Source organism: Polistes fuscatus, unplaced genomic scaffold (assembly GCF_010416935.1).
Source record: "Polistes fuscatus isolate 324 unplaced genomic scaffold, CU_Pfus_HIC Scaffold2, whole genome shotgun sequence".
NCBI lineage: Eukaryota > Metazoa > Arthropoda > Insecta > Hymenoptera > Vespidae > Polistes > Polistes fuscatus.
Window position 1 is genome coordinate 6,147,348 of NW_025113096.1, and position 12,478 is coordinate 6,159,825.

The following is a 12,478-nucleotide window of genomic DNA, read 5'->3' on the forward strand; positions in this document are numbered from 1 at the left end:
TCCTCAAAGTTGGATGCCATAAGTCCAAATAGGCTTTATTATTGCTTTGTATAGCAGTAATTTATTTCCGAGTGATAATTTAGAGTGTCTGTTGGTAAGCCAGAACATGTCCCTCCATTTTTGCTTTCCTTTTTTTTTTTCAAGTAAGTTTGGAATCTAAGTGTAATATGAGATAAGAAGATTCCTTTTCTTAATATAAAAGTGATATGATTACACTTATCTGTATTTACAGTTATTTTCCATTGTTTTAGCCACTGTTCGATCATTTGAATGTATCATTTGCATAATATGAGAAACTATTATAGGATCTTCGTACGTAACTAATGCATTTGTATCGTCAGCAAAAATGTATAAAGTTATATCTGGTGTAATAGGAATACAGCCGTGTAAAGCGTATATAGGATAGGCTCTAAGATACAGCCCTGTGGAACTCCAGCGTTTATCATAAAGATGTCAGAGAAACTATCTTGAATTTTGACTATAAAACTTCTGTTTTCTAAATATAATTGAATTAAATGGTACAACGCAATGGGAAAGTTTTTCCTAATCTTATGCAACAAGCTTCATGTCAAACCTTATCGAACGCTTTCTCTACATCTAAAAATATAGCTGTGCAATATTTTTTAAGTTCACAAGTGCTTTAATGATCTTATTGGTGAGTCTGTGTACTTGCTCAATCGTAGCGAGTTTTTTCTCTCATCGCTAAATTTTCTTTTTACGACTACCCCATAAATCTTCGATTTGTACTTCTCCTACACATTTACACGAGTATTTCTTACTTTATATAAATTCTGACCGCAAAAATCTTTACCTGTGGAGAATCTTGAATCAAATTAGTTTTCTCATAGTTTTATTTATTTTTTGTTGTTGTTGTTAAAAGTTGGAACGATTCCTAGGTAAACGTCGACGATACATGCGCGAATAAACTTAGAGTTACTATGCAAATGTGTTCTTCTTGCGCTAGCATACTAGCAATTAAGTACAAAGTACCGTTTGCATCTTTTATATCCTCTAACCACAGATTCGTAGAATAATCAGCGTACGATCACGACATGTGTGCTTTAAAAGCAACCAATTCAACTCTCTATTTCCTCTCCCTCTTACTCTCCATCCTTTCCCTTATTCCCCCTATCTCTATTCCTTCACCTCTCTACTTTCCATTTTCCGTCCCAACAGGAGAAAATGAGAGAATCCGTGCAATTTCTACTTGATACACGTAACATACACAGTTACATATGTATGTATATGGTGTTTCGGTTTCAGGTGTGGGAGACGATTACCTAACCGTGTCTCTTAGGGACGGTGGTGTCGCCGTTGGGATGACTTTGGCCAAAGGGAGACACGATCTACATATCAAACCAGCCAGAATCAGGTTCGACGACAACCAGTGGCATAAAATTGTCGTTCATAGGAAAGTTCAAGAGGTTAGTTAAATTGTTTATGTATTTTATTCTTATAATTTGTTATTTTTGTATTTAATTTGTTTTATATAAAACATAAATATACGTTAATGGGTATGGTTGTTTGTATATGTAATAAACGTATACGTAGCCATGCTAGATACCGGATACGTAATCCGAGTCTTTAGCTTATCTTGAAGACAAATTAACGGTCGAGAAAGAGAATATATCGTAACAGAATAGTTTAGTTTTTAGATGGATTAACCCTTTCGGGGACTCATATATGGGTTAGTCGTTCTTACGGGGGGGGGGGGGCTTTGCATTAACGACTCGTATATGGGTCGGTAATAATGAAATGCTTAAAAGCTTCTTCTAGGTTGTTTGAATAATCAGTTATAGTTCCTTTTTCAAGACTCTTTAGATTAATTTTTGGTTTAACACTAAATCTGCCACTACCGGTTAATTTGATCATTCAAATCACTCAAACTTTTGTACAACTTTCACATATTTAAACTTTATCACATCGCTACTAAACCTTTACGTCTTTTTTTAAAATGTAAATACAATGTATTTTTTAGTATTTACTTCTCGTTTTATTTTTTCTTTCCGAAGAAATATACGTGACCTGTCCTACCTATCTCTAGCGGTCTATTTGACCGCTCGAGGTAATATGTGATTGTTACGTACAGACGTAACGGCAATATGTAGCATGGATTGTTCAATTTAGTTTAAATAATATTCCTACAGACGAGAATATTCTTGAGTTCTTTGAATATATTCAACAATAAAGTTTCTTGTAATTTTCTATTAAAGCACTAGTATGAAAGAATATTCGCAAATGGCAATATGACAATGATACATTAGTGTTATATCAATCGACACCGTTTTGGACATGGAACATCACCAAATATAACCCAGAGGTCAAGTCATTATATTTTTAGGACGCTTAAAACAAACTTTTTTCAAATTCTGAAAAACCATAAAATTACGAATAATTCATAGGAGACAATAAATAAAACAAATAAATGGACCGAACCGTGCCGATACGATTTTTCGTACCTTGTGTTAAGTTCCATGCATAAATCAATAAAAATGGAAAAAAGTAACAAATGTATACCGGAAACGATTGTAAGCTTTAAACTTTTTATTTATTATTTATTATAAGGTTTATTTTGATATAATGAGATGTGATAGAATACAATAGTAAGTATTTATAATCTAAACTAATAATTAATCAACTCGTTGTGTTATGTGTTACTTTTAAGCTTCGTAATTAACGAAGATACCGTCGTACTCAATTCTTCGTTGTGATCGTCTTTCGTCTTTTTTCACACACCAACACTCGTCGTAAGAACAATCCTATATCAGAACGCATTAGAACGCTGGCCTTTTCGCCGCATATATATACTTAACTTCCCCCTCTAACGCCTCTCGTCCTTTCCTTGCATTCCTTCTCAATCCCGATCAATCCCGATCATAAAAATTCAAGATTTTTCCTATACTTCCGGATCGAGAATGTTCGAGAGACTTCGGTGTGACCACCCAAAAGGCGATAGGTCCAAGCCATGTCACCTTACAAACAAAACATGCACTCCCGTCTAGAGAAACTCACACACTTATACCCGTATCATCACACACATGACAAATAAGGAATAACATTTCCTTAGCAGTACTTATAAAGAAATCGTCTATCAATAATTCTAGAAACATCGATACGCACACTTCTTGAATTTTCTCTTAACCTCACATGATTATCTTTTATAATAATACAAAATTTGGTGTAAACGTGGCGGACCAGATGGCACGGAAGGACAGTGTGAAGTCGAAATCTTGTAGGTGAACCTTCAAGGTATTTTTCAACATTTTGGATCTAGTTGGAATAAATGCCTGGGTTTTGTATAAAGAAACAACGGGTGAAAATATTTCAAGACAGGAATATTTATTACAATTAGCTACAGAGCTTGGCGCTGCGTACCGAGAATCGCAGGAAGAAAAGCATCTACTAAAATTATCAACAAGTTCAGAATCGTACATACTAAAAACTCGTCAAGTAAAATATTGTAAAGGCTACGTATTGTTAAGTATTGTAAAGGAATGAGAACATGTTCGAGATGCGAAAAATATGTGTGAGGCAAATATACATTTGTGAATAAAATAATTTATAATAATGCAGCGAAGCTGAATAAGATATATCTCTATGTAAATAAAAGTTTAATTTTATTTTTTTTTTTCGTAAATAATTTGAAATATGTATAGTGTGAAGTCTGGTTGATACATTGGTCTGATACATTGAAAACTAATCTTTGAGAAATAAGTTATATGAGAAAAATGAAATTTTTGTTTTTTAAGTTTATAACTAAAATAATATAAAAATAAATTTAGACGAAATTTTATGAAAATTCTTCATTTTATGTATATATATATATATATATATGTAGTAGTATTAGTTTAGTGTTAAATCGTTAATAAAAGTGTAGATTCAAAATTAGGACTTGTATGACCATGTAGAAACTTTTAATTTAATTTTCGTTCAAATAAATATTAAATATATACAATGTATGATATGTTGCGCTTATAAAACACGTATATGCATGTGTATAGAGACATAATTTACATAAAGAGGAAACGGGGAGTTCGATTGATAGAAGGGAAATACAGATAAATTTTAATGCTGGCATCGTTGTCCTAAACTAAATAGATCGTCGAACGAACGTGACAGTAATATCGTTAGTGCGGTAGGTGTACACTGGTATTCATTGCGTATTACGTGCTATCAGGGTAGGGTAACGTAATTATTTACGCATTGCTATCGCGAGCCTCTAAAGCGAGAGAGCCAGTATGCCTCATTGATCATAGGCCCTCTACCATCCTATCGATTTATTCGCCACTTACCGAACACTATCCTATGATTTTCATTTTGGTAGAAATAAGAGAAAAGTTACAAATTATTTTACTGGAAAATTCAATAATTTTATTTAGATTATTATTAAATTATTTTTCTACTAAAAACTCGGTCGGTTTTTTTGCTTTTTAAAACATTGCGTTTCACTTAATTCATATTTATATAGTACTAATGTTTCATGTGAGAACTTGTGATTCATTTTTTCTTCTATTTAAAATTTATAAAAATTTTATAATAGTCAATTTTTGTAATTTACTCCTGTTAAGACTGTAAGCAATACAATCTTAAGAGGTTTTATTGCTCCCGAATATTTTCAAGTAATAATGATCCTTTGTTGCGGGTGAGCCATAAAAATACTAAGAAGGTTGTTTTTCTACTAACTGGGATAAAGAAATGATCTTTATTTATTTAATTCACAATAACCCAAGAAATTATTTAAAGACAACCTGCAATGGTTTTTATTGTATCTTTATGGCCATCTTTTCCGAAACATCACGTTTCCATTAACAGCACTTCTGATTATTCGGAAAACCATCTCTTTCCTTTTGAAATTTTGATAACAACCGAAAAAACCAGCCATTACCACCTTCATAAGATCGTAGACGACCTTTGGGTGGGGAAAATAGATATACGTAGCGGAAGAAAATTGCTACAAAGCTAGAGTAAACAGATCGTACATCAGAGTATCAAAATGTGTTGCAGTTCATAGGAAAATAACCTGTGTGTAGCACGAGACATCCGCTACGAGAACTTACAACTCTTGACGGCAATTGTATTTTAAATGAAGACTTTACAATTCTCAAATATAAATTGTTCTTTGTTGAACAAGAACTTTATTTATTATAAACCCGCGTTCAAATACTCGTCGAGGTTACGAAAGTGACAATCCACTGAGTAGACTACGGGCGCGGAACAACCACACTGTTTAGATTTCTATATCAAAAGAAGTTAATTTTTAAAAATATATTTTCCAAAGCGTGTTTTTTTAATAAAAATTAAAGTTTTCTTACAAGACAAAATATTAAGTAACCTAAAATATTACGGTAGATTCATACAAGTTATGATGTATTTGTCAAAATTCCTCCAACACGGAGTCCTCTGGCGATTGGATTAAGCTAATTATGAGGAGGGTGAAAGGGTGAATTAAAATAAAATAAAACACTTGGTTGAGCCAATACGTGCAATGCTTTATTGGCTCGTCAGGGAAAAAGCCTTGCGGCAAAAAACCCTGGTTGGTATCAAATACAATGGACGACGATGGATCACGGACTATGTCCGTGATCAACTTCTCGTCACGATTAACCCTGATGGGTAATCTCGTTGAAAGAAATGGAAATTATATTTCTCACCGTTAATTGTCGCCTCTACGTCTACTACCGGGTTATCACCTCTACGTCTATTACCGGGTTATCGCCTCTACGTCTATCACCGGGTATAATATCTGTAAGACGTATTCGTCTTAACAGATGAATTCTTTGCCTCTCTAATACTCCTCTCGCTTGTTGTCTCCGGGTATCTTGTTTCCAAGTGTTCTCGTAGGCGTCCAGCGTTAGAATAGTCCGAATGTCTTTTGTAATGGGCCCTGCATGGTGCACTCACTTGACGGTCGAGTGGTGGGGGTTATGGACGCTAGTTACTAGTAACTCTCTGTCGATTAGTGGGCGCATAGTAACTATCGATTTTTAGTTACTATGGATTTTTAGATACGATCGATTCCGATCGTACATATGATATATTTATTAAAATGATCAATAACATTTTATATAAGTAGTTTCTACTTATCGATTGGTACGCATGGCAAATAATTAGGATTGAAACTCGTTAATTGATTCTCGGTCTGAATGGTATATTCCAAGCACTTTGGAGACGCTTATAAATTTCGTTTATCTACCTAAGTACATAGATAGTAAATGCATATATAGATACATACGTACATGAATACATGCATATATACATACCAACGAGCATGCTTCCGTATGTACTTATGTATGTACATACAACGAACCGATTTCGAAGATTATGTCACATCGAGATCAACTCGTTCGACGAACGTGTGCTTAGGGAAATTATCCGATGCACCGTTGCCTCAAACGCTAACTGGTCTATATGCTAGCATCGACCTAATTCTCCTACAAAATGTATGCCTTCTCATACATTGACGCAAACCCTTATATCCTTTAGATTATAACGCACAGACTATTGGCTAAAAGTTTGGGATCGTTTGCTATAGTTCTGCCCAAATCGAAAATATTCTTTTATTATTATTAATTTTTCAATAATCTATCGTTGTTATGTCAAATATTAAGAAATCGAATAATATCTTAAGAGATTCCATTATTGTGATGTCTTAAGAGATTTTATATTTTCTTATCTTCATAATGCTTGTTATAATCTGCTTCAGATTCGTCGTTAAAAATATTGTTTTTTTGAATTTACATATTAATCCCAAACTTTTCACTTGTAATGTATTTATTTCAACGCATGTCACTTTCTACAGACACACACACATAAGCACATATAAAAGTCTATAATATTCATTAGTCTTGGAGTTAATCATTATAATAATTATATTATCTATTATATACACACACGCATATGCAGGTATTTAATATAAATTCATTTAGATGAAATAAAAGTATCGAAGATTGATAAGAAATTTTGTATTCTTTCTTGTAAGATAATCCATATCTTACCTCGACTATCTCGAAAATATCTCGCAAGAGCTTAGGATTCTTTCTTTTTCTATTCTCTACTGGTCCAACGAATTATTGACGAGACCTCCTCGTGTCTTCATTCTTCTTCTTTCTCGAGTGTATTACCAGAAAGAATATATCGAAAGTTAGCAGAAAAGATATTATAGAAAAAGAGCTTCGAGATTCTTTCTTACCCCGACTACTACTTTTATTATTTTTTCCTCTATTTTTGTCCTACTTCCTTTTACGTGACTTGGCAAACAATATCTAAAAGGGAAAACACGGCACTGGACTATCAAGGGTTAATTTTATGATTATACCTAATACCCCTAAATGAAAATAATTTCTATTTTCGTATGTGATCTCTCGTACAAGAAATACGCCGTTTTATTTCTTTGTCTTTCTCTTATTCATCGATATTTTTATTTTACTTTTATATAATATTGTGTTATGCATTTTATACATTTACGTGTTAAGTAAAACAACTTTATATTATTTGACAATAGTTCAGAGAAACTAATTTTCTATTACATAATTTTTATATTAATTGTAGTGACTTTTAATGTAACAGAATAATTGTTTTCAGTTATTTTTAATTAAAATTCTTTTTGTCGATAATATATAAATTTGATTAAATTGATAATAAATATGTTAATAAAAAAGATTAATTATCAGATATGTCTAAATATTTGTATAAAATTTCTTTTATTTATAGAAATAAATAAAAGAGGATACAGTCCGAAAATAAAAATTTATTGAACCTCAGATTCCTACGTTATCAATAAAGTATGGCCTGCATTTTCGTGCACTTTAAAGTTTCTACTTCGTCTATTAAATTTTTTATTTACATGACGTACGGTTTCAAGAGGGAATCGCTAACTTTTAAAACAAATTTTTTTCGTGTAGATAGAAATATAAGAATATATACATGTATGAATTGAACCACATGTGTATGGACCAATAAAATTAATTAAATATATCTGTAAACAACATTCTGTGTATAATAATCTGTTGAAAATAAAAAACGTTACGATATTTTAATATTTAAACTTGAACAATAATATGTAAACTTTCGTGTATGCAAATACAGCAATCGATCGGAAAGTTGATGAAGAGAAACAAAAAGATATAAAAAAAAAAGGAAAAAATACTTTCATTACCGCAAACAGTGTTTCGGACAGATCAGTACAGCCGGAAGGTACGGTGTAGCAAAGTTCAAGCCCTCTGTCGAAAGTTTGACAGTTTCAATCTGTTTGATCGGTTCGTACGTAGACGAGGACGTAGACAAGTTCACTTCTTCCTTCCTCATAGTAACTAGTTTACAACCATCTCGTATGCGTCTTCGATCTCTCCTATTTCACTATGCTTTTCGCTATAGTTAATTTGCTTTTCCTACGTTAGTAACGTAGCTAGCAATTCATTATTGTCAAAAATTACATTTTCGATACAATAGAATCAATAATAGAATATTTGGAATTTACAAATCGTACTATAAATGCATAATTAATAAATACCATAATTACTTGCGTAATTAATTAATCATATTATGTTGTATAAAAATCGTATGTTAAATATTATAAAAAAACAATCTTTGCGCGCGCGCGCGTGCGCTATTGTGCACTTTTCACAATAATTATTTGTTCATCTTGTTTTTTTCTTTATTATGAATATAAATTCATAATAAAAATGATCGGTCAATGTTCGGTCAAAGTTACGATATTTTGACGAGCAACTTTTATCCTGATGTCAAAAAGTATCCTTCAATAATAAATATTCTATACCTATATATATATTTATGTACACACATATGTATACTTTTGTGTACACATGTGTACATATTGATTAAAAAGTTTTATTCGTTGTAGAAAAAAGGGTGCATGTCTCACGCGAAAATGACGTCTCATTTTTATGACGGCAGTAACGATTATAAGCGTGTATCGCGCAACAAAGCATGGAAATAATCAACTTTCGGTTAATTATTGATTCGTCTTTGGAAATTAAGCATCAAATATCTCAAATTCGAAAAGTTGCATTTCAATATGATGTTAATGCCTCGAAATTTGATTTTTTGTTCAATTACCGTGTAAGAATTTTCCAGAATTTGATCTTTCAAAACTTTCCAGTGTTCTCACCATTACTATTATTTCAAACTCTCAGTTTTCTTTATCAACGGTGAGCACTTTCTCGGAAGAGGATTTTCAGCTTTAAACATGGTCCATTGCAGGACGATATTCGAAAGGAATGTAACCACAAGATACTCGAAAACACGATCGAGGTCGAGGAGAGAAATCTAACTTGAGTTTAGGTAGCAACCAAGTTATTTCCTTGTCAAGCTTCCGACCAGTCGAATCTTGGAAATCTTAAGGAAAGGTAATGGCCCTAACTGAACTCAAGTATATGGTCTCGATTCATTCGATTCTAAATCAACTTGTATCTTTGATCCAAGTATTTCACCTTCTCGTTTGATCCACTTTGACATTTTAGCGGATAGGTATTACAAGTTTACTTAGAACTTTAAACGTCAATGATGATCTTTCGATATTTCGCCCCTAGGGAACTGCGAGAGAGGAATGGATGATCGTTGTTCTACTTTCGAGACATGTTTTATGATTGATGACTGAATGTGACAAGACTATGAGATCAGATCAGATTGGATCGGAATAATATCGCGAATGTGAACGATTATAACAAATAATGTTGGAAAATAAAAGAGAGATATGCTATCAGTTTCAAGAAAAATCTTATGCAAATATAATCTATCTCTTTCATTTTCATTTTTTTATGGATGTTTAAATATATGAAATGAATGAATAATTAACTCTTTGAATTTGATTGTTATCCTACGTTGTTGCTCGTAAATTGATATTTGTTTTTTAGTGTTTATATTACATGCAAGAGTAAAATATTTTATTTTTCTTTTATTTTATTTATTTATTATCATAAATATTATATAATTTATTTCTTATAATATTATTTTTTAAATAAAGTTATAACTGACTAAAAATATTCCGTAACATCAAATAATTATTTCTGTTGCTTCAGAAGTGATATATAAGTTTAAAGAATTAAAATAAAACTCTGAATGTGCAATTAGGGGTGTTTGTAAATTAATTAAAAATTCCTTTCTGCAAAACTGAATGAATAATTGTTACATTTTCTTTCTCATTTTTCACGTATAAAGATTGGCAATATTTTTCAATCCGATATTCCTATCGAATGAAATTCAGATAGTAAGAATAAGAATAAGATGAAGACAAAAAAGAAAACAAAGAAGAAGAAGAAGAAGAAGAAGAAGAAGAAGAAGAATAAGCATCATGTAAAGATTTTCACAAAGGATCAATCGTATAAAGTCAAAGTGTATAAATTCGATCATTCTTATCATTTCCGATCGTCTAACTGCTACAAACCCAGGCATTTATCCGAGAGAAAGAGTAAAAGTCCTCGAGGCATATGGCTAAACTCTCTCTTTCTCACTCTTTTCTCCATCACTTTCGAAGAGAAAAATCTTCTCGAATTCTTTTCTTATAGATAGAAGAACTTTGATTCGAGAAAAGACTCTAAGGAGTTTCTCTTGACTGAAGATTTTTCTCCACTTCGGAGTCTTACTCTCAATTGTTCTTCGATGTATTTTTCGTATCACCCGCGGCAATACATTCTCAGGAGAATGAATACGTAGGTGTATCTCTCTCTCTCTCTTTCTCTCTCTCTCTCTCTCTCTCTCTGTTTCTCTCTTTTTGCACATATACACATATACAAGTTTATAATATATACCTTGAATAAAATATACCTAAGTGCATATATATATAGAGAGAAAAAAGAAACGTTACGTAGTTGACTTTGTGTTACTCGATCTCGCGCTTTAATCAAAATTGCGTGCACAAGAGTATAAGTCGAGAGAACTTGTTTTTTTCTTTTCTCTTTTTTCTTCACCTTTATTCTACGCCGTTGCATTCACGTATACATAAGTATATATCTTTAAAGTCTAAATAATACGGAAAGAAGAGAGGAACAAAAAATGGTTCTTATAAGAAACTATATGTAAGGTTTTTTATTATTATTTATTATTTAATAAAAGCTTTTCTTGAAAAGTTAGGAAAAGGGAAAAGGAGTTTAATATAACTATATTTATATATTTATTTAAAGATATAATTTGATAAAGTAAACTAGAATAGAATTACATGTGTCTATAGTCTCCAAAATCATTAACTAATAATCGTTGTATCTTGTATTACTTTTTACATCTTACTTCTTAACAGAATATTACACAAAGTATATTTTATCTAATCTTTGGAAAACAATTCTCCTTTTCGCCTTTTCGTTACATATATATGTTACCGGCAAAGTTTGAAATCCAGCATTCTGTAGAATGCCTAGGCATTATTCATAATCCCAGATTTCCCATTTGGACTATAACGAATACACATTACTTCCAAATTTCTCCCATCTTCACATATATAAGATTGGATTTATCTTAGATATGATTTGTTGTTCCATATACTCGGAAAAAATTTAAAAGTCAAAGATAGGTCTAAAAGTACAGAACTTCTTTTCATTGTTTTTATGTACTGTTTCCACTCCTGAAATAACGACCACATATTACGAAACATCCTATATATTTCATATTTTTCTCACACACACACATACACACAAATCATTTATTTATTATATTATTTATAGATCTTCTTTTATACAAATTTTATTATATTTTAATGTTTATTATAATAATTACTTATTTTATAACGTTTTATTAGAATATATTTTTGTATATTACATAAGAAACATAAATATATTTTAATAACAAACATGTAAAATGAATATATTTGCTTTTTAAAAATGAAGTTATTAATAATTCGATAATTTATAGGCATTTATAATTGACTACCTAATAACACGATCATTAGAACTGACTTTTCATTATAATGACCCGAATAACCGCTTGATTACGCTCGTAGTAATTTTACCTATAATTGGTAAAAGCTCCCCGCACGATCTGTGAAACTATTTCAACGATGAATTCAATCCATAGAACATAGCTAAAAACACGAATATTATAAAGTTTCATGCTTTGTCATCGAAAGAGAAATCGATTAAAACCGTTGAATATTAATTGGCCATCAATTTTGTCAAATTTCGTTTGAAAGATTTTTTGAAGACTTCAATTAAACTTCCTAATGAGATTGAAATGAGGTTGATAAAAATATGGCTATAAATTATCTCTTAATACATTTTTTATTTATAAAATTTCTATATACAGAATGAATCAATAAAAATTATCATCTAAAATAACTCGTTACATTTTAATTTTAAAACTTAATTTACAAGAAAATTATAACAATTTAATTTAAATTAGTTTTTGATTGGTTTTTTTAATTGACAACTTAGTATTAAAAAAATGCATTGATTTTTAGATTTAGGATTACTTTCATATCCCAAAAAATATAAAATTTTATGACGCTCATTTAATGGGTCCTTAAATGTATAAA

General features: G+C 31.2%; 1 protein-coding gene across 6 annotated transcripts in view; it reads left to right on the plus strand.

Moving 5' to 3' along the window:
* LOC122516801 (neurexin-1) overlaps nucleotides 1–12,478 on the plus strand; it is a 304,617-nt gene that overhangs the window by 154,554 nt on the left and 137,585 nt on the right. For all 6 annotated transcript variants that reach the window (XM_043634936.1, XM_043634938.1, XM_043634940.1 and 3 more), the window contains exon 5: nucleotides 1,264–1,424. In XM_043634936.1, coding sequence (XP_043490871.1) covers nucleotides 1,264–1,424 — 161 coding nt within the window. The remainder of the gene's footprint in view (nucleotides 1–1,263; nucleotides 1,425–12,478) is intronic.